The sequence below is a fragment of the Podarcis filfolensis genome, assembly GCF_964270895.1.
Source record: "Podarcis filfolensis genome assembly, chromosome: 5".
NCBI classification, from domain to species: Eukaryota; Metazoa; Chordata; class Lepidosauria; order Squamata; family Lacertidae; genus Podarcis; species Podarcis filfolensis.
Genome location: NC_139608.1, coordinates 23,235,807 through 23,259,526, shown reverse-complemented (window position 1 = coordinate 23,259,526; position 23,720 = coordinate 23,235,807). Strand labels below are relative to the sequence as shown.

Genomic DNA, 23,720 nt, shown 5'->3' with positions numbered 1-23,720 from the left:
GTGAAGTCAGAGAGGATAGAAGGAGCACTGGCACAGAGAAGCTATGAGGAAGTGCAATAAATTAGGCTAATCAAATCTGCTGGAGAGATTCGACAACAAGTGTGATTAAGCAGGCAGGCAAGTCAAGACTGAGCTTGACACACAATCAAGGCAAGCTAATGCATTGAGGTTTGCTAGATTTTACTCTGTTAACTGGGCTTTAAATAGGCTTAAATCCAGGTACTTGAGACGTAGCAAGGCGTGGTTAGCAAGTAGCCTTTGAGTAAGTTGCACTTCATCTTATGACTCAGTCACAAAGTCATTTCCCACCCCTCATAGGCATTTCGAAAGCAGCAGCATACATCTGTTGAATTCAAATATTTGTTTTGGTTTCCTTTTTAAAGAACAGGACCCGTCAGCACACGCTGTCTAAAGAAAAGTTTTTTGGAAAGTGAGCACCAGGAAGATTTCAGCAGGGCATTAGAAGGGATTATATTTCCATTATTTCACCAGTCGACTCAGAATGGATTTTGCAATATCTTCTATTCCAGTGGAACTGCCTGCACATCCTTCTCAGTCAAACAAGTTTCCGGAATCCTTGAATCATTAACCATGTGCTGAATATTATGTAAATGAGGCATGGCTATGTTGAACTACATTCTACTTCACTTGAACCTTTCAGCAGAGAGATCATGTTCAACTAAGAGCCTAGTAAGAGACAATACCCATTCTACAGAATGGTAAGTAGTAAGCAAAGGGAAAAAAGGCTGGATATCCTTCAGTTTATTATATAGAATTTTTTGCAGATTGTTTTGTATACCTTGTAATTATGATTGAATATATGTAGACAAGTTAACAAAATTAGTAATGGGGACAATCCCTGTCTTTGAATTTTATTCTGGATATTATGAGCGCTATGTTGGTTTTTGCAGGCTACTTTATAAAACCTAAGTGATCAAAGTGATCTTGTTGCTTATACTGTTCTTAATAAGGAAATTGCTGAATATTTGCTGTATTGTTTTGTAATGGATATTAACATTGCTTGCAAACATCCATTACAAAAGAAAAAAGAAAAAGTATCCTAGTTAAACCTTGTGCTTGTGGTAGCATTTCCATCTGTGTTGTGTACAGAAAAAAATAACCTAGGAGATAAACTGACTGCAAGACTACACACCCAATTCATTTTACAGTTGTACATCAATAGAAGGAATATTATCTGTGCACTGGACTTGTTTTCTGCATGGGTTGGATTTGTACTGGTGTTGCTCAAATATCACCTGGGAGACATCAGATCTAGCAATTTGGTGATGCACGAATAACCTCTTGACTGACATTGCAAGGATCTCCTCCAACACAGACCAGTCATAGAAGCCTGTCTACAGCTAGGTGCAGTTTATTCACAGGTACAGGCACAGGAGAAAAGCCCTTGACTGGGGCAGGTGTGTGTGTGTGTGTGTCTGTAATACATATGCAGTTCTTTAAATTACACATTTCTTTCTAGTCATTCTTTTGATGTACAGGCGACTTTCAACTTACACTGGGGTTACATTCCAGGGATAGAGCCTAAAACCAAAATTGTATACAGTCAAAACACATCAGGTGCAATGACGGGTGGGACTGCCAATTTCCCCCCTCCCTTTCCCCCCTCTTTTAAATAATAATAATAATAATAATAATAATAATAATAATAATAGTTGTTATTATTATTATTATTTTCCAAGAGCATAAAGCCAAATGTGTACAAGTTAAATGCAAGTAAGTTGCGAGATACCTGTCTAAGAAACCAATTTTCAGAAGACATCTTGTTTTAAAACACATTTTAATTGAGGATCAGTAGAATTTGTTTCTGCAAGTTCTTATTTTATTATCTTTGTTTGGCCCACTGTTTGTTGAAATTCACTTACTGCAGATATTTTAGGCTCCAAAAAAAACAAACAAACTTCTCAATGTGCAGATATTGAGTTGGATTCAGAGTAAGCTAGCTGCACAAGTTCCCACTGAAACCAGTATGCGAATTTAATAGCCAGCATTAGTCATAGTAAACTCACTGAATCAATGAATGTGTCTGTTTATTTCAGTGGTTCTACTCTGAGTCTGATTAATGTTGGATACAACACATTTCAGTCTTTGAGTTAATTTCTTTTGGGGGTTTTTTAATTGTTTGCAGCAATTTCTTGTTCTGCAGCAATTTGCATTTTCTTAAAAAAAAATCCTGTGAAAATTCATCCATATTTTTGTGTGGTTTTTTTTCCTTTTTAGTTTTGTATGCAGTTTTGACTAATTTTTGCAAGCAATTTCCCCATACACAGTGCATTTTGAATGTTATATTCACAAATACATGAATTTTATGAACAAGTTCCCCTAATAAATGGGTTTTTGCATCACAAAATTTGGATACGTGGGAATTTTTGAAGGATTACTGTATTTTCGGTTTCATGTTGTTTTCGAAAGTTGTTTTTGATTTGCCTTTAAACATAAACTGAATTGGACCCCCCCACCCCTGAATTCCTATCTCTCCATCCCCTGCACCCACTCTTTGTAATGGGAAGAAAACTCCAACAGTCACGACAGTGTTCTTCTCATTGGAAATGGTAGGCATGGAGAGGTCAAAGGGCTAAAGCCCCCTCCCCCTACATGAACCTAATTTGGTTCACTGTCTTCCTGTGCCAGCCATTTTTTAAACAAAATCATATATTCAATGTCAAACTAAATGACAGATGGCACATAAAATTTGGCCTTAAGACAGAACAGAGGAGGGTTTTTTCCAGACTAAGTTAGATTTGGCCAAACTTTTTTCAAAGAGGGCCAGATTTGATGAAGTGAACATGTGTGAGGGCCAACCAAAGCTGTTGAAATTTATTTTTTTTACAATTTTACCCCAAAAGTTCTTGAGCTTTTTTTAGGATTTTACCCCAGGACATATACTGCCACAGGGGCCGGATTAAATCGGCCAGCAGGCCGGATTAGACCCCTAAAATGGACTTTGGACATGCCTGGATTAGGTCATGCTTGATACAAACAAAACAACCCCCCTTCCAAGGATTTCCTCAAAGCTATAGGGTTTCTGACAAGCAAGGAAATCAAGGTCACAGTTTCCTGCTTCAGAATACAAAACTGGATGATTTCTCATGTATGACTTCAATCTGAAGCAGGCACAAGGGCAGCAACTCAGATCAGGGACAGACTTTGGTACTCCTTCATAGGATGACATCCTGTGCGAGCCCAAATTTGGTGGCACCAAATGGATCTTCTTAATTATGGTTCTTCTCTGTTTTGTGGCCCTCAGCATGACACCCCGTGCAAGGGGACCACCCTAAATCTAGTGCATCTCAGATAGTGAGTGAAGCTAGAGAGGAACTTCCTCAGCCTACCACCCTGCCCCTCCCTTCCACCTTCCGGTCTGGTGACAGTGGTAGCAGAAGCAGTAAAAGCAGGACAATCTTACTGGAGGTCTCCTCTCTCCTTGGTGCCTGCTGAATGCCTGCTATGGCAGTATTTCAGATCCCAGAGACTCTTAAGAAAGAAGCATAGAAAACTCAGGATCACTAAGAAAGTGATCTCCCACCCATCCCTTTTTTAAAAAGTCTCTCTCTCTCTCTCTCTCTCTCTCTCTCTCTCTCCTGTTGAAACACACACCAAAGAAAATACAAAGATAATCATATTCAAGTTCATTGTCCCCTCCCTTCTCAAGATGGTAGTGCCTCATTTTTCTTGAGAAGAGTTTTGCAATGAAATTTGTTTTATGCAAGAAGAGGGACTGCATAAACCTGAAGTGTTTATCTAACATTTGGCATGACTGAAAGTGCAGGAATATGACAAGGCAATAATAACATTGACTGTGTAAGCAAAGTAATAAGTAAATGCCTTTTAAAAAATAAAAATAAAAATTGACATTTGTTTTACATTTCCAGGATGCAGGTGACATCAGAGAATGCTGGGATAGAGAGAAATCCCTGGAAAGATATTACCTTTCCACCATGTACACGTTGGAGTTCATATTTGGCATCATTGGCAACAGCATTGTTGTTTTTGGGTACATCTTCTGCCTCAAAACCTGGAGAAGCGGCAACATCTACCTGTTCAACTTGTCGCTGTCGGATTTTTCATTCCTTTGCACACTCCCGTTGCTGGTGTCAAGTTACTCTCAAGGGAATTGGTCCTATGGGAAAGACTGGTGTCAAGCCAACAGGTTTCTGCTGCACGTCAACTTATATACAAGCATCCTCTTCCTGACCGTTATCAGCATGGACAGATACATGCTCATGAAGTATCCCTTCAGAAATCACTTTCTGCAGAAGAAAAGCACGGCTATTGTTTTATCAATCGCCATATGGGTCGTGGTCACATTGGAATTGACGCCCATGTTCACTTTCCTCAACGACCAGAAAAATAATAGCAATGGTAGCCTCTGCGTGGATTATGCAAGCTCAGGAGTTGCAAAAGACAGCCTAATCTATAGTATGATATTGACAGTGACTGGCTTCATAATCCCATTGTGTGCCATGTGCTATTTTTACAGGAAAACACATGCCTTCATCAAAAGCCGCAGCGCAGAGCTCACTGCTGCCCTGACTCTAGAGAAACCTCTCACCTTGATCGTCATGGCTGTGGCCATCTTTTCCCTGCTCTTTATTCCCTATCACATCATGCGCAATGTTAGGATCGCCTCCCGGATGCAGTCCTGGAAGCGTCCCTCGTGCGGCAAGGACCTTATCAGTATGATTTATACTGTTACAAGGCCCATTGCCTTTTTGAACAGTGTAATTAACCCCATCTTTTACTTCTTAATGGGGGATCACTTTAGGGAGATGCTGGTGAGTAACGCAAGGTATCTCTTTAAAAGGGTCACGCCTTGGTACAAATGATGCTAAATGCACTTCTTGGACTGATGGGAACTGCGTGGAAAGCTGGAGAGCTTTGGCTCGTTGGTGCACAACATTTGATGATTGCTTGGGATTCGGATGCTATGCAACGGTCTATTTCCCTTAAAGCGCTTGGACTCAAAGTGCCTGTGCAAAGCTGCACTCAGATTAAACTGAGAAGACTAATGAAGCTCCACACCCCTGCCTGGATAGCTCAGTTGGTTAGAGCATGGTGATGATAACACCAAGGTTGCAGGTTCAGTCCCCATATGGGGCAGCTGCATATTCCTACATCACAGGCAGTTGGACTTGATATCCTCAGGGACCCTTCCAGCTCTACAATTCTATGATTCTATGACACCACACGGCCAAGCTAGCCTGGCTCCTGACATCTCCACTAGGAGTGTGGCTATCTGGATACAGGTGGATCTGGAAAGTGTCTAGAAACTTCAATTGATGCAGGATGAAGCTGCCAGGCGTTGACTGGTTTCGATGTTTAAAGCTTTATATAGGGCAAGACCTGGATAACGAAACAACCTGGAATCTTATAAGACTGTGGTCTCTAATGCAACCTGACCATCAACTGAGATCTGTGCACAACAGACCTTTGGGAGGTTAGGCAAGTGGGTTCTGTCGAGCCGAATTTTCAGTGGTGGCCACCGCAACTACGAAGCTCTGTGTAAATGTTTGCCTTATGTCATCATTGCTATCTTTTAGACGCCAGGCCAATTCCATCTTCCCATGTGTAAATGGTATTCATGATTGTTATTGTGAGTCAGCTCCCTTTGTTTGTATATATCGCTGGTATTTTATATGAGCTGTTTTTATATATCTTGCAGCTGCTACCCACATGTTCAATGAACTCATATGGGGTGGGGTGGTTGTGTGGCATCTTTGCAGGCGTGCCCTTCTCCACCCTGTACTTGAATGCTTGAGAGTGTGGCCTGCATGTATTGAATGGGCTGTTTTATTTATTGATTTTGTATGCTTCCTTGGGGGCTTTTAAGTGTAGAGATTTCTTAAATAAAAACTGTTGAGAACTAGCTTGCTTCTACTTCTGCCTGGACACTGAGGTCCAGCGCCGAGGGCCTTCTGGCGGTTCCCTCGCTGCGAGAAGCCAAGTTACAGGGAACCAGGCAGAGGGCCTTCTTCGAAGTGGCACCCGCCCTGTGGAATGCCCTCCCACCAGATGTCAAAGAGAAAAATAACTACCAAACTTTTAGAAGACATCTGAAGGCAGTCCTGTTTAGGGAAGCTTTTAATGTTTAATAGGTTACTGTATTTTAGTGTTTTGTTGGAAGCCGCCCAGAGTGGCTGGGGAAACCCAGCCAGATGGGCGGGGTATAAATAATAAATTATTATTATTATTATTATTATTATTATTATTATTATTATTATTCCCTAATACATGAACCTAGCATTCTTTGCCCCCAACACAAAGCCTTCTACCAAGCCCCATCTGAGTCTTGAAAGCTTAGGCTTCATCTTCTGTATCATCCAGCCCTTCAATATCCTATGTAGCAATAACCAGTTTCTATTTTTTAATAAATATTTTTTATTAGATTTTCCACCAAAAAAAACATTTTTACAAAATTATACATCCATTTTTAACTTAAACCTTTTTTTCCAGAACTTCCCTCAGCTTGTCTGATAATTTTCCATTTATTTTTTTTTATCCTCATCTCACATTTCCCAATATTATATTGCACTCAAATACTCTTAATCACATCATATTTTAAAAACAATATTTCTAACAGTAATTTCACAGAGCTTCTTGAAAGCCAACGAACGTTATTTGCTCATCACAGAAATTTTTGATATACTCTGTAAATTTCTTCCAGTCCTCGGAGAATCTCCGGTCACGTTGGTTCCTAATTGTCCCCGTCAATCTGTCCATTTCTGTGCATTCCATCAGTTTCATCCTCCATTCTTCTTTCGTGGGCATCTCTTCCTGTTTCCATTTCTGTGCCAGCAAAATTCTGGCTGCTGTTACTGCATACAAAACTAATTTCACATCTTTTTTTACTAATTTCATTATCCAGTATTCCCAACAAGAGAGCTTCTGGTTTTTTAACAAAAGCAATAACCAGTTTCAAGTAAAATTGAATTAAAGCTCCATGGGAGAGAGAAATTAAAAACCAGAAGACAAACCTTGTCCATACATCCAGTCTGTCAGCTACCCTTGACCTGTGAAGTTTAGGTTATACTGTAGGAGTAAGGAAGCTTTTTCATCCTGTGGGCCACATTCCCATCAGGACAATCTTCTGGGGGCCACAGGCCAGTGGTGGGTGGGCCAGTGGCAAAAGTGAGTAACAAATTCAATTTTTACCTTTGTTGGTTGGATGCAGAGGGATGCTGGGAGGAAGCAGCTGAGGAACCCCCAAGGGAAGAAGGCTCAGAGCCAGGTGGTGGGATGATGATGATGAGAGGTCAGAGGGAGAAGGGGGAGAAGACAGGGAGGAGGAGGTGTTGGAAGCTGAAGAGGTATCAGGGTTTAGTGAGCAGGGGGAGTCCATGGCAGAGAGAAGTCCGGAATCAGAAGTGAAAGCAGAAGAGGAGAGAGGCCAAGAGACAGAGGTGAGTCAACCTGGTGAAGAAACACAGGCGCCTCCAGCTGCTGCTGTGACAAACCAGGACCAGGAGAGGAATGAAGCAGGAGGAGTAAAGGCAGACATGCCGGCGTAGTCTCAGATTGCTTGGGAAAGACCTGAAGAGGAGATTTAGGCAGCTGTGGGAAGGCCTTCAGTAGCCACAAAGGCCACATAGGGAAAATACCTACCGAAGAAGAGTGAGTTGCTGTGCTCATTAGGCATGACACTCCTAAGCAGATCCTGTTTCTTTGAATAGAGTTAACTGCACTTACTCCATGCGTGTAGTGATTATGTTGCCTAGTTGGTTGTCACATTAGTTTCTGGATCAGGCATCCATTGGGATACATCATTATATTTATTATTGTATTAAAGCATCTGTGTCTATTGTTTTATTTTACTTGGTGGTTTGCACAGTTATCTTTTCACAATATTCCAGCAGCAGGATGTTTCAATTTTTAATCTTCACCCAACTTATTCGTTTTGTCGGCCAATTATCTTTGCTATTCCAGACATCAATAAGCCAGTAGGGAATTGGCCAAGATATTTGCCACGTGATCATCAGTGTGTTTCCCACATCCCATCATAGGGGAAGATTGTGGCTCAGTGATAAAGCCTTTGATTTGCCTGTCAAAGGATCCAGGCAGGACTGGGAGAGGTGTCTGAAATCCTGAAGAGCTACTGCAAGTCAGTGTGGGGAAAACTGTAGTAGAGGAACCAATGGCCCAACTCAGTATGTTGTTGTTTAGTCGTTTAGTCGTGTCTGACTCTTCGTGACCCCATGGACCAGAGCACGCCAGGCACTTCTGTCCCCACTGCCTCCTGCAGTTTGGTCATACTCATGCTGGTAGCTTTGAGAACACTATCCAACCATCTCGTCCTCTGTCGTCCCCTTCTCCTTCTGCCCTCCATCTTTCCCAACATCAGGGTCTTTTCCAGGGAGTCTTCTCTTCTCATGAGGTGGCCAAAGTATTGGAGCCTCAGCTTCACAATCTGCCCTTCCAGTGAGCACTCAGGGCTGATTTCCTTAAGAATGGAGAGGTTTGATCTTCTTGCAGCCCATGGGACTCTCAAGAGTCCCAACTTAGTATAAGGCAGCTTTTTATGTTTCTGCACAATGTCCTCAACTTGGGGGGGGGAGGGGTGTCAGAGTGGATTTGAAGAAAGTGTGGTGGTTTCCAAGTAAAAGAAAATAGGAACTTGGATGATTAAGCCACCCCCAGTAATGTTTTCCTGAAAGCAAATGGGTGGTGTTCCCACCACAACATTTTCTGTTTGGTGTGCATATCACATTAAGACCACTTACTATTTTCTAAAGAAGAAAGCAGAAGGCAACAGATGGTAAGATGGCCTAGGAGATTTCGGCAAGCAATAATGTTGTGGTAGTCACCAGGCAGCCCCTGAGAATTAACAACCTACTGAAATCAAATAATGAGCTAAAAGTAAAGTCTGAAAGTTCCTAAAGAGTCAGAGCAATGAATAAATGAAAGACACAAGTCCAGAACAGAGAAAAATAAACTGTTGTGCTTTCGGCACGCAAGCAAGCTTGGGAAGTCCACCTGTAGCTAAGCCGCCATCTTTAAGAGGCAATGTCATAGGACAACTAGGAGCAACACCCATGTTTAATTTTTCCAGAGTTCATACACAATGCACCAGAGTCCTGAGAGTGCCTCCCTTCATATCAGCAGCTTGGCAGAAAATATACAGAATATAATTTTCTTTCCTAAATCAGACTGCAGTGGGGTTAAAATATAGGCACTTCTAGATCACAGGAGGGAGGTTTATACTCTAGCACCTCTCACATTACTAATTAAGTAATTCACCAGTGCTATTTTTTTCTAGGAAAAGAGGTGCTGGAACTCACCATGAACACCTCCCTCATTCTCTTAGAATGGCAATGGCGCCCACCCATGATGTGCCAGAACTGAGTTCCAGCGAGTTCCGGTTGGGGGGGGGAGCCCATTATTTCTTGAGTTTTTAATTCTCTTCCTGCTTCAATGAAGAGTCTTTTTTTAGTCAAAAGAATTTCACTTTTGCCAGACTGCTCATATACGCTGTTGTTAAATTTATGAAATCCTTTCTGTACTTAATTCAAGTCATGCTCCTCTACGTTAATTCTGGGGGGAAATAAAAGTTGTTGTTCTGGGCTCTTTCATCTGCAAAGATTAGAAACTTAACAGCGTGAATCCTTGTACAAATACGTTGTCGTGAATATTTGAGGCTTCTGTTTTTCAGAACGCTTGCAGCTATCTTTGAAAGCAAACAGAGACGATTTACATGATGGGAATGGGCAGAAATAAGGCAGACAAATGTCAGCACTCTTCCTTCCTTTATGGGCAACTACATTGGCTTGTGCCAGAATTAGGAACCTGGTTCAGTTTTATTGTTGTTATTTATTTATTTTTTGGATGGTGCAGTAAAAAGTAGAGTGAAATGACTTACAGATCCATCACAGGTTTTACTTGTAAATCAGCAGGTTATGAAACTGTCTGAACTCGGTTACTGGGGTGCTGGGATGATGAATTCAGATATAAAATGAATTTGTTGAGCAAAGAAGAGAGGAGAGTTGAAGTAAAGGCAAGACTTAGCGGTATTTATGCCAGTCAGGGTTTCAAAGCTCAGACCTGCAAAATCTATGTTCAGTGCATAGTCTAAACCAGGGTGGGGGCCTTCTGGCAGCGGGGTCCAAATGTGGCCCTCAGACCTCTCTGCCTGGCAGTATAACTCTCCCAAGGCTACACATGCCATTGGTCCAGCTTCGTACCTCAAATATCTTTGCTTGGCTTGTGATAGGAATTCTGAGGTCTTAGATATATGGAAATGTTCATAAGTGTACCAACTAAGCACGTACATGGATCAGCACAGGAAGACCAACCTGGAACCATTTTGATTCCTAAACTGAGCAAATGTTTTCTCTGCAAGGTCAAAGTGGGAAACCTCCCATGGTCTCTTTCCTCACAAATCCTGTCTTAAGGGCACATTTAAGATATGAATAGGGTTTGAGCCTGCGACCTGGCCCAGGAACTAAGTATTTATCATTACAAAAGACTAGCCAGGCTCCCCAGGAAATCCAATCAAGTAACCTGCCAGACAGGAGATAAACAACGACAGGAGAAAAACAACATTCAAATTTCTGTTTTAAGACCGCCTTTTCTGTGATGTAGGTATGATGTATCTGAGGGGTGGTCTTAGGTTACACCCCTTCTGTGATGTATGTATGATGTTTCTGGGGGTGGTCTTGATCTACAGGGTGGCAATTTCAAAAGTCTTTATAAGGCCTTGTGTGCCATTGTTCTGGGTTCCTCCTCCTCTCCTGCAGGTGAGGGGAGCACCCTGTTGCAACAGATCAATAAAGATCAAGCTTACTAGCTGCTTTGCTTCTCAATATTCTCTGGTTGGCCTCTGTTTTCTTCTCCTACCAATAGGGAACCTATGTAAGGACTATATATAGGCTCTTGGATACCCCATAAGGGAAAAGGGCAATTTTTGTTTACAAGAGCTGGAATATGCAGTTGAGCTCTGGTAATGTCTCTTGCTTGCCTGGATGCAGAATAGAGTGGGGTGTGTGTGTGTGTGTACATAAACTAGGTAAGATTTGCATCAATTGCCCCACCCACTTTTGCCTCTGGCCCCACCCACCATGGTATATGGTCCTTAGAAGGTTGTTCAGAAGGGAATGCAATCCACGGGCTGAAAAGGTTTTGCCATCACTGTTCTGAACCCTGGAATATACAAAGTAAAAGTGAAAACAGCCCTGAAGATGTAGGAAGTCCCCTTATTTCACTACCGAGTAACCACATGACATTCTTACATTTCCAAAAAGGGCAAAAGGATATGAATCACAATTAAGCCAGTTTTGAAAGAGAGGCGAGCGTTTAAATCAGCCTCCCTGATCTTGGTGGTCTCCAACCCTCAAATTATGTCATTTTCAAAACTCAAACTCCAAAAAGACCTAAATATGCGACACTGCTGGCTTCCAGCCAGTAACTTGCAGTTTGCAATTAACACTGAAAAAAGGGAAAACCCTTTGAATCCACAAAATAGAAGATAAGGCAAATATGCTCATTGTCTATATGTAACAGCTAGTACTAGCTGAGTAAACTGCAATGCTTAATGTTTTAAAACAACAACAATTTCAAACTAGTAAGACTAAAGACAAACCTCAGTGCTCAAAACAAAGTAGTTTCTTGCACCGCCATCTTGTCTCTTTCCTCTATTGGCTCCCCAGATTGTGGCAAATTAATTCAGATTTTTTGTTTTGTTAATGGATATTCAACTTAGAACCTTTTGTGTGTTTTCCGTCCACAACCATTTGACTTTGAACTATAAATCTGATGAGCAAGCAGTGTGATTCCTGACACCACACTTTGGCAAAGAAACAGAGATGATATTTCTTCCAAATCCTGGAACCTGGGCCTTGTCTCTCCCCATTTCCTGACTTGCATGAAATTAAATTGTTCAATAGCCACATGGAAACGTATCTCAATTGAGCAAATCTGTCTTGGTGATGTGCTTGTTTATCTTCAGTGCCAAGGACTCCCTAGTGTGGGGAAAATAAATAAATCCGCCAGCTTGCAGCCGTTCTTCTGAGAAACCAGCTTATATAACATTCAGGTCTCATGACGAGGTGAAGGAAAACCAGTTTGCTCACACAGAAAGTATATCACACTAGAGAGATTCTTTCTAAAGATCACCATCATTAACTTGGAATTACCTTTTACGTCAGAGCTCTGTTTATCTTGCACAATTTTAACATCCTATCCCTGACAGAAAGCTTGAAACACAACATGATATAATGTAACAAAACACTTGTTTTTCAGCCAGCCAAAAATCCTGAGGATTCAGAGAATCTTTGCTACTGCATCAACATGTAAATGATACTAATAACTTGGCTAGATCTTGTTCAATGTAGTGTCCAACATAAGAACTTGCATGGAATAAGATCTTCTTTATGGAGTTATGCTAAAGTTACTCTTTACATGGTGTTACTTAAGTTTTGTTGTTGTTTCGTCATTTAGTCGTGTCTGACTCTTTGTGACCCCATGGACCAGAGCACGCTAGGCATTCCTGTCTTCCACTGCCTCCCACAGTTTGGTCAGACTCATGCTGGTAGCTTTGAGAACAATATCCAACCATCTCGTCCTCTGTCGTCCCCTTCTCATTGTGCCCTCCATCTTTCCCAACATCAGGGTCTTTTCCAGGGAGTCTTCTCTTCTCATGAGGTGGCCAAAGTATTGGAGCCTGAGCTTCAGGATCTGTCCTTCTAGTGAGCACTCAGGGCTGATTTCCTTAAGAATGGATAGGTTTGATCTTCTTGTAGTCCATGGGACTCTCAAGAGTCTCCTCCAGCACCATAATTCAAAAGCATCAATTCTTCGGCGATCAGCCTTCTTTATGGTCCAGCTCTCACTTCCATACATCACTACTGGGAAAACCGTAGCTTTAACTATACGGACCTTTGTTGGCAAGGTGATGTCTCTGCTTTTTAAGATGCTGTCTAGGTTTGTCATTGCTTACTTAAGCTTATGTTTGTGCAACTACATCTGTCAACCATTTCCTCTCTTTTACCTTTGCCCTTCCTAACCATCCTAACCATGGTCAACAATCCTAACCATGGCTAAATTCACACCATACATTTAAAGCACTTCGCTATCACTTTAACCAGTCTGCCAAGAGATCCTGGGAGCTGTAGTTTGCTAAGGGTGCTGAGAGGGTTAGGAGACCCCCTGTTTCCCTCACAGAGTTACAATTTCCCAGTTCCCTGGAAAGAGGGATTGATTGTGAAACTACTCTGGGAATTGCAACGCTGTAGGGACAGGAGGGGAAGGGGATAAAATGGAACTCAAGCACCAACTTCTTAAACATTTGTTCCTATAATGACCAGCTGGCACTTTTCCAGGGTTGAAAGTACCTGAAGGAACTGGGCTTTGGGCAAAGGTGATGGAAGGAGCCCTTACTTCCTATCTCTCTCATGGAGGCAGTCTGATAGAAAGGCTACTCCCAAGTGGCAGCTGGGGGCAAAGGAGGCCTGATGGAATTGGCCTGTCACAGCAGAGCTGATGGAGTGTGTTCCATTTCCCATCTTTCCCACTGGAGGAATGGCTGCCCCCAGGTGACAATTGAGGGAGAAGAGGCCTGATGGAGCTACCCAGGCCTCTTTCTAAGTGGTATACATAAAAACAAACCACGCAGAGAATAAAACAATAAAAAAAAATCATCATAAAAACAAATGGAAACTCAAACACAACCTTAAATTGCCTGCTGGAATAAGAAAGTGTGTCGTGCACTTCAAGTTCAGCAGGGAGGGTGCTTGTCTCATCTCAGTCAGGAAACAGTTCCACAGGCCTGGGTCCATATCACTGAATGCACATCAGTCTAGTAGTTATGAGCCATGCATGTCAGCCATGGAGAAATTTCCCCAGAGATTTATTTAAGTGATAGGGCAGGGATATAAGGAATCAGGTAGCCAAGTTGTTAAGGGCCCTGTAAATTAATGCAATAACATTGAACCTGGACCAGTAACATGCAGGCAGCCAGTGCAGCTTTTGAGCACCAGAGTCATGTCCTGATGATAGTCTGTCCCCATCTAAATCCCCATCTAATTCCCCAGCTGGAGCTTCTGAACCAGGTGCAAGGGTAGCCTCTCATTGCAATAAATCCTGAGGCTAACATTGCATGAATCTCCACAGCCAGACTATCCCTGCCCAAAAATGGCTCCAGTTGGCACTCCTGCCCCTGAGGCTACCTGAGCCTCAAGTGACAAAGATGGACCTGGGAGCTTAAGAGGGAGAGCAACTCCAGCCAGGATAGGCAAATGGCCAATATCCCAGACACAGGAACTGCCCACTCACAGTGTCCCCATCTTTCTACGGTTCGACTCTGTTTATTATCTCTTATTCCCATGGCGGGAGGCCATGGCACGACCCTCGGTGACATCAGGGGAGAGCCTATAGTTGGATTAGCATCAACAGGCTCCACCTACTGGTGAATAAACCCACCTTGTTTTAGACATCCAATGCCTAAGCCAATACCTTTTCACTGCTGTAATCAATAAAGTTGTGGCCTATTCTTGCCCATTAACCTTATATCACGTGTCCTTGCGTATTCATTTCACTTGGCGGGAGTTGGGTCCTTGAACCACAACTCCATCCAGGACCTATTCAGACCTCTCCTAACTCAAATATTATGGAAAAGTAGAGCTGTACTGATGACACTGCCCCCAAACTCTCAATGACTATGCCCAACGGCTTCATATAGATGTTGGAAACAGGATCGATCCCTGTGACACACCATAGCACAGGGGCCATGGGACCAACACACCTGCAGAGCTATGAGACCAGAGAATAGTATTGGGAGCAATACTATTCTCTGGTCTTATAGCTCTGCAGGTAGGAACAGAACCATGGTAAAACAGTGCCTATCCCCCCACAGCAGGTCCAGGAGAAGGGTGTGGTCAATGATCTCAAAAGCTGCAGACAGATCACGAAGCAGGAGCAGAGGCGTTGCGGCATGAGCAACCACTGCATGAGTCAAGGGAGTGCAGCGAGGCAAGGAGTGGCTGAAATTTTCCAGGGCGCAAGAGGAAATGGTGACAGGGAAACAGTGGTGATCCTGCACATCAAGATAAATGTGTCATCTGAGAACACATTAAGCTTCATTTTTGCCTGTTGAAATGTGCGTTTTTCAACTACAAAGTGGAAACTAACCATGTTTGCTTCGTCTTTTAACGCCATAGCACAGCGAGGGAAAATCATTACAGTCCCATGGCAGAAGTAATCCATGCCATTAACCGGCCCAATAATGCAATAATAAATTGTAATGAATCATTCCCACTTTCGGTCCAGTGGATCACTATAGGGGAAAGAGAGAGAGAGAGAGAGAGAGAGAGAGAGAGAGAGAGAGAGAAAGATAACCAACCTGGTAATACCAAATCAAAACCAGGTTGGGCTCTTAGTTGCAATACAATCATAGTTATCTACATAGAATGAATGAATGAATCTTTATTCTCATCAGCCATCAGCCACAGCAATAAAACAACAATACGATATACAAAGAATAGAAATAAAAAGTCAATTATATAAAATACATTTTAGGGTTTTGACTCAATAGTCAAATAGTGGATCTTATTTTGATTGCCCCGGCTAAAAACCTTGCAACCTTTGCTGTCACCTGCTCTTCTTGATCTGCCAAGAAAAAGGACACTGTGGCAGTGGTTGGGCGACCTGGAATGGACAATAAAAGAGGGGTGATAATCTCATTCATCAAGTCTTTATAAAGAGTGCAAGCCAGAAGGGCATGTGTCATCGATTTGGTACTGCCATCTCCACAGGGACATAAGCGTTTTTCATGTGGAATCTGTTGGAATTGTCCCTCAAGTACAGCCGAGGGCAATACATTCAATCTTGCGAGAGTAAATGCACGTCTACACTTTAGAATTGCTAGGTTATGCAGATAGGGTGCCAGAGCGTCGAAATAGTAAGGTGGAAAATAGTCATACCATGGGGAAAATTTCCTTATTGTGGCCAAGTTGTTCTGACACTCGATATCATTTAGGCGCTGACAAGTTAGCCTGTTTGCTTTACTAAAAACCAAAGTGAGTAGCTGTTGTGGTGATAAATCTACATATAGTAGTAGCTTCCCAACTGCAGGTATCCCCGACATGACCATATGCAAACCAGTGCTTAATTATTTACATGTAGCAGTGGCAATTGCCCCTTACATATAAAGGCACATTGTTTTGAAAGCACATCATATAACGATATTGATGGCAAAATGAAAATCAGCTCTTTGAAGGCAGCAGTTGTTTTGACAACAGAAACTGCCCTACACAGACAAGTTAAGTTTGCTCAAGGCTATGGGGAATGCATGGGGAAAAACACAATCTCTATGGGTCGCCACCATGTTGGAAAGGTTCCAGGAAAATATGGGTTGGCCATCACCCAAACCAAATCAGGCCAATTTGGGCAGAACTAGACTTTGACCAAGTCAAGTGGAGACAACCCCGGATTCCCCAGAGTCGAGTCAGGCCTCCCAGAGCCATCTGGGGCTGTCACAGGTTGGGGCATTGGACAGGAAGAAGGTGCTTTGATAGGCTCTGCCAGTACGCCCATATGATGCCAGCCCCACCGCCAGCTCACCCCACCCCTTCTCCCTCCTGGTAAGCAGCAGTGATGGCACTGCCACAAAGCATGCTGCCATTCCTCTCAGTCAACCACCTTGGCTGTATGTCAGGGCAGAAGGCCCCATACTGCCTGGAAAAGCTCAAATGGATAACACAGTGAGGATGTAATAGAGGCAGTAAAGTATACAGTGGTACCTCAGGTTACAGAGGCTTCAGGTTACAGACGCTTCAGGTTACAGACTCCACCAACCCAGAAATAGTACCTCGGGTTAAGAATTTTGCTTCAGGATGAGAACAGAAATTGGGCGGTGGCGGCACGGCGGGAGCGGGAGGCCCCATTAGCTAAAGTGGTGCCTCAGGTTAAGAACAGTTTCAGGTTAAGAACGGACCTCCATACCAAATTAAGTTCTTAACCCCAGGTACCACTGTACCTTCTTCCTTCTTCCTTCACTGTCATTGCCCAGGCTCAAGAATCAGCCCTCACTAGTCTTTGATTTCCTGCATCTGGAGTTTTTCTCTGCTTGCGTTCAAGCCATCACCCAGCTTGTTTCATCGCTCAAAACTCTGGTGTATACCAAAGAGCCAAGCGGGATCTGTTTAGTATTACGCTGAGCTATAGTTTTAGCACAATTGTTTAACTGTGAGATTGTTATACATATATTTACTTTCTGTTCTAATTCATCACCGCTGCAGTGTTTTAATTTCTTGATGACTGCTTTTGAAGTGATTTGTTTTGATTTCATCATTGTCTTGTTTCCTGCTTCTTAAATTTAAGAATGAATGAAGAGTGCTTAGAACAGATAAATTTGTCCCCATTGTAATGGTGATTTTAATTCGTCTTAGTTTGTATTTTAAACCATTTTTTTGTTTTTGTACATGAGTCCAAGATACGGCACCTACCACCTACTCTGGTGATTTTCTACCGGCTGTTAAAGACATATCTATTTACTCAAGCTTTCCCTGGACCCTGATATTGATTTAATGGTTGCTGGATGCTGTAATGGTGACCTGTTCTTTCTGTTGGGTTTCTATTGCAGATCTTTTACTACAGGACCAATCTGGGGAGCCATGACACAGATCAAACCTGCTGGACTAGATGGGCCATTGGATTGATCCAGCAGCCTCTTCTTATGTAAGGCCCCATGTCTACTCCACAGAGCATGGCAGAAAAGAGTGAAGCCAAGACCCTGGAAAGCCAGAATCATGTCCCAGAAAGTGTGGGCCCTATTACTTATAAAGGCTATATGTATAATAAAGTGGCACTACTTATGAATAACGGGACATGGGTGGTGCTGTGGTCTAAACCACAGAGCCTAGGGCTGGCTGATCAGAAGGTCGGCGGTTCGAATCCCGTGATGGGGTGAGCTCCCGTTGCTCAGTCCCAGCTCCTGCCAACCTAGCAGTTCAAAAGCACGTCAAGTACAAGTAGATAAATAGGTACCGCTCTGGCGGGAAGGTAAACGGCGTTTCTGTGCGCTGCTCTGGTTCACCAGAAGTGGCTTAGTCATGCTGGCCACATGACCCGGAAGGTGTCTGTGGACAAATGCCAGCTCCCTCGGCCTGTAGAGCAAGATGAGCACCACAACCCTAGAGTCATCCGCCGCGACTGGACCTAATGGTCAGGGGTACCTTTACCTTTACTTATGAATAAAATGTTCTGTCAAACAAGATGAGGAGGAAGAGTTTCTAGGTTCTAGAACTTAGGCCACATGTCCTATTGTGAAGATGACAGTCCTCTATCTGAAGGCTGGTCCGGTCACAGCCCAGTTTAAAGAGCCATAAGGTGGGGGCTTTAGCAGCAGGGGCCTTCAAGTGTTAACATGTGAGCAGCATGGATCCCGCATGCAGGTTCCCCACAGGCGTCTGGTTGGGCACTGTGAGAACAGGATGCTGGAATCGATGGGCCATAGGCCTAACCCAGCAGGCTCTTCTAATGATCTTTTGTGGATTGTTTTGTTTTTAATTGTTGCAAGGCATCCTGAGTGGTGCGCATGCTTCGGAAGGGTAGGATATAAGTTTTCTAAAATAAATAAAAAATATGCAGACATTTTAATTCAGTTGCCTGGCTTTTCTGTGATTAACAAAGCAAATCAATGCTTATCTGTGCCACTCTGAGCCTTCTAATGGGAAGCAAAAACACCCAAATGTCAATAAGGATTCCCGGTGGCATTTGTCACTGGATTAGTTTGTATTCGGCACATAGAGACATCCAGGGTGTAATCCCAATGGAAACCATGCCACCAACAGAAAGAATAAGTAAATTGATCTTTGAAACACCTCCAGGCTTCACCTGCTAATTTATTGTTTTCGGGGCTTTCAGACATTGAATAGTCATTTGCTGGTTGCATGCTCATTCATCAAAACGGGTAGCTGCTACATTTTGTTTAGAAAGGGGTGATTAATAATCTCTCAAGTACTTCTGCATTTTTCTGTGTATGTGGGGAAGAATCAAGCATATAATTTCCAATGCATTCTGCAAAGCTTCATGCTATAAGGAAGTCAAAGGACTGGAGGAGGAGGAGGAGGAGGAGGAGGAGGAGAAGGAGAAGAAGAAGAAGAAGAAGAAGAAGAAGAAGAAGAAGAAGAAGAAGAAGAAGAAGAAGAAGAAGAAGAAGAACAACAACAACAACAACAACAACAACAACAACAACAACAACAAGGATTTGCCAGGACCTTAAGGAAGGTGGGTTGCTTCCACACTAGCTATGTAGCCTCAAATTACAGGGAATTGAGACTTCAAGCAATGCTCAAAAACCCTAGTGTGGAAGTGTCCAAGAAGGGAATTTATTGCACCAGAGCAGAACACCACATTTTCCATGTGTACTCATGGAGAAAGGGGGAGCTCAACCAAATGTCCAAGCCCCATCATCTAGCCTTTGCCTGTGTACACACTGTATACCTTTAGTTGAAGCACATTCTTACCCCTCAAAGGATTCTGGATACTGTAGTTTGTTAAGGGTCTCTGGGACCTGTAACTCTGAAAGAGATAAATAGGGTGTATGTAGCCTTTGACTATGGGTTGGAGGGAGAATCCAGGAAAGGAAATTAAGAATCATTGGCAGTGATGGACATGTATTCCAGTTTCTTTAAGTGCCTTAGTTTCTTTTTTCTTTTTCTTTATTTAAGAAATGCAGTTTGTTTATGGAGCTGATAGGTGTGAGGAGACCCTTAACAAACTGCAGTTTCCAGGCTTCTTTGGGGAAAACCATGACTGTTATTCTACTTTAAATGTATGTTGTGGGTGTGATCAAAAAAGAAACATCCCAAAAGAAACTAGAAAAGCATGGCTTCCTAGCACACCTTACATATTTTTAAACATGAGCAAACCTAGTTTTTAGGTCCTAAGAAAGCACAGCAGTTCACAAGCTCAGTGGGCCACATTTAGCATTACTTCGTCAGCACGCCCTGTCACCGTTGGAATGACAGCCACAACTTCTCCTTGAATAGTCATTATTGGCTATTTTTAGTGACAATTTGGAACCTTTCCTTCAACAGAAGTGAAAAGGAGATCTGCTTCCAGACAGGAAATATTTGTTCATACTCTTTGCAGAACCATTGATCAAGCTGTATTCTCACATGTTTCCTTTCTATATTGCACCATCAGTATAAACCATGGAAACTTGCTTTTTAAAAAATTAAAAGAGAGCATTGCTACACAACTGATTTTGAAATTATATGGAGCCAACATGCATACTGAGCAGCATCCCTCTTGCTGTTCTGGCTTCTGGGATTCAGATTCCCCCCCCCTTGTTTTCCTCCTCCAAAAACTAGGTGTGTCTTATGGTCTGGTGAGTCTTATAGAGTGAAAAATACAGTAGTTGTTTCTCCCCATCCTTCAGTCTATATTTTCTTGAAGCTTTTTCAGGGCTTTTTTTTTAAAAATCATTTATTATTTCAAACAGCTATACAGCAATCATATACTTCTAAGCTTTGGTGTAGAAATGTGGGGGTGTTAACTGAACATTTAACATACAAATAAAATGCCTTTCATATTGAGGAAATAGAAAACCTCATTTATACCTGGCTCCATCTTACACTAACGGAGAAATGCAACTGTGTTTAGAAACAGAATTTGGAGGGATGCCTGGATACAAAAAGTATACCCCCCACCCCAGCATCAGGTTGGAGCCTGCTTAATGTTTTCATATGGAAGGGAGTGTCTAACAGGGAATATCTGCAATGTGGACATAACTCTGCAAATAATTAGGAGGGAATAGATAATTCTGTTTGGAACATGAAAGCACACACGTAACATTCGTGAAATGTTCTCCCTGTACTCGGCAGGAGGCAGTTTGTAGTTTGAATGGATTTTTCTTTTTTTAAAATGTAATTAGCGTCCTTGGCAACAGGCTATTGCGTGCTATTCAGGGTAAGAAAGGGTTGCTGCTATAAACTTTCCCATCTCAGAACTGTGATCTTTATGCTCTCATGTGGCTAAAATGCAGCACTGCAGCTTATTTATTCGGGATGCAATTACTCAAAGCTGAACTTGGGAGGAAGGCGGTGACTTCGGCAGCAGCCAGTGCTGAAATATGAGGCTGCTTTAAGTTCTTCTTTCCCAGGGTGAGCAGCAAGAGAGGCTTGGCCTTGGGCTGTGTTGTTGTGACTTGCATGTGGGACTGAATAGCTGAGCTGCATTTACAGGGTGTCTTAAAGGAGCCTTATTTCTGTTCTTTCAGTGGCAAGACAGCATTGAATAATAGGGAGTAATCCTGAGGATCAGGGTCTAGGCTAGAAGCCAGATTTGAGCCCAGGGTCTTCTGATGCTTATTTCTATGTACAGTGGTACCTCGGGTTACATACGCTTCAGGTTACATACGCTTCAGGTTACAGACTCCGCTAACCCAGAAATAGTGCTTCAGGTTAAGAACTTTGCTTCAGGATGAGAACAGAAATCGTGCTCTGGCAGTGCGGCAGCAGCGGGAGGCCCCATTAGCTAAAGTGGTGCTTCAGGTTAAGAACAGTTTCAGGTTAAGAGCAGACCTCCAGAACGAATTAAGTACTTAACCCAAGGTACCACTGTATAGCAGATTCAGAACTGTGATGCGTTCCACTGTTAATCCAGCCCTGTAAGGGTGGAAAGAAATTTCTGCTTGGGGAGCTTTCCTGCTCAATGCATGCAGAATCTGTGAGGGAGAAGCTACATTCAGAAATGTGTGCATACCTGGTCCAGCGGAGCCAAACCTGGTCCAGTCGAAAGATGCCTACCTACCTGAAAAATCTGATGAACTTCATCAGTACCCACTGCCTCTTATAGTCATGTCTTATTTCCATATAAGCTGTGTCACTGCGACTTTGCAAGCAAGCTAAAAACAAAATATAGCCTTTCCACTTTAAGGTTGATCAGTGTATAAACTATTGCCAATGGTCCAGTTCTGTAAATGGACTTGAAAACGTCCCTTTCTCTTAAAATAGGTTGAGCATGTCAAGTGAAATTCCCTCAAAAATCAAATGTGGGTAATTCTTAAATAACCAGCAGCCACCAAAACGGAATGTCTCTTTTTACATTATACTGACCTCCATTATACTGTCATACTTCACATCCACTTGCTTCCTGCTGGTGGTCAGGATACTGGTCAGGTTTGGGATGAAAACAAAAAATGAATTCTGCATCAGGAAAAGCAGAATTCTGCCATCTTCCTATATTATGCAAATTAAACAAATTTGCCAGTTTCCCCTTACTTTGAATGATGCATTCTGCAATATTTATTCTTTTGCATTCTTTAAAACTCAGCTTCTACTGCTACTTTCTGAGACCCCACTAAGCCAGGGATGGAGATATCTGTGGCCCTTCAGAGGATGTTGGACTCCCATCATCCCTTGCCAACATGGGCAATAGTCAGAGAAGATGCAAACGGTTGCCCAGCAACCTCTTGAGGACCACATGTACCCCATCTTGCGCTAATCATTGTCCAGAGAGTTTCAGGCAAATATTTTGATTCATAAGGGCTAGAAATGTGCTTTACTTTTTTTAGACTTGGAAGTCATTTTGCTTAGGAAACCAAATACTGCAGCCAGGAGCACTGTATCTAGGACTCTTATGTGTTTCGCAACCACTGGCTCTTAGGACCAAAACAGATGATAGTTAAATGGCATCAGTAGCAGCTTTCTTCCTCTGGGGAATGGGGAGGCATTTTGGAGAGAGAAAATTAACCCTCCCTATCAATTACAGTCCCAGGTATGCTCAGCCCCCTCCCAGGTTGCCATTTTCTAACTGGAAACAATCAGAGATGCAATCATTAAGACAGACTTTAAACACATATGATGTTTTGACCCCTTTTTCTTCCTGAAAAAAGGCTTATTAACTTGCAGCACTGCCAGACTCTTGCTGTATTCAAGCGGGATTCAATTGTTGTTGTTTAGTCGTTTAGTCGTGTCCGACTCTTCGTGACCCCATGGACCAGAGCACGCCAGGCACTCCTGTCTTCCACTGCCTCCAGCAGTTTGGTCAAACTCATGCTGGTAGCTTCGAGGACACTGTTCAACCATCTCATCCTCTGTCGTCCCCTTCTCCTTGTGCCCTCCATCTTTCCCAACATCAGGGTCTTTTCCAGGGAGTCTTCTCATGAGGTGGCCAAAGTATTGGAGCCTCAGCTTCAGGATCTGTCCTTCCAATGAGCACTCAGGGCTGATTTCCTTCAGAATGGATAGGGTTGATCTTACTGCAGTCCATGGGAGTCTCCTCCAGCACCATAATTCAAAAGCATCACTTCTTTGGCAATCAGCCTTCTTTATGGCCCAGCTCTCACTTCCATACATCACTACTGGGAAAACCATAGCTTTAACTATACGGACCTTTGTTGGCAAGGTGAAGTCTCTGCTTTCATCCTCTGAAGTGCCACAGATATCTCCATCCCTGGCTTAGTGGGGTCTCAGAAAGTAGCAGTAGAAGCTGAGTTTTAAAGAATGCAAAAGAATAAATATTGCAGAATACATCATTCAAAGAGTCAATTGCATACTGGCAAATTCGCGTTCTGCAGTTATAGGGACGCCTTGCACAACAACCCACTTCTGCAGAAGATTGGATTTTTTGCAATAAGGGAAAAATGGTGAGGAAATGTACTGGAAAACGTGGGATAACACTTGCTTTGATCATCTGACCTCCCCACAAACAAAACAGAGTGAATGCTCAATAAATAGTCATTGTTGTCTACTCTCTCTGCACACAAT

At 42.7% G+C, this 23,720-nt stretch overlaps 1 protein-coding gene across 2 annotated transcripts; it reads left to right on the top strand.

Moving 5' to 3' along the window:
• The first annotated feature begins 231 nt into the window (after window positions 1-231).
• Window positions 232-5,884, top strand: SUCNR1 (succinate receptor 1). 2 transcript variants are annotated; one of them, XM_083614963.1, is made up of 2 exons: window positions 232-719; window positions 3,891-5,884. In XM_083614963.1, the coding sequence occupies exons 1-2, from the start codon at window positions 717-719 to the stop codon at window positions 4,842-4,844; spliced, it is 957 nt and encodes a 318-aa protein (XP_083471089.1). In that variant the 5' UTR covers window positions 232-716; the 3' UTR covers window positions 4,845-5,884. The 2 variants fall into 2 exon arrangements, with proteins under 2 accessions (XP_083471089.1, XP_083471090.1); XM_083614964.1 differs by lacking the exon at window positions 232-719 and adding an exon at window positions 1,131-1,382.
• Window positions 5,885-23,720: the final 17,836 nt, after the last annotated feature.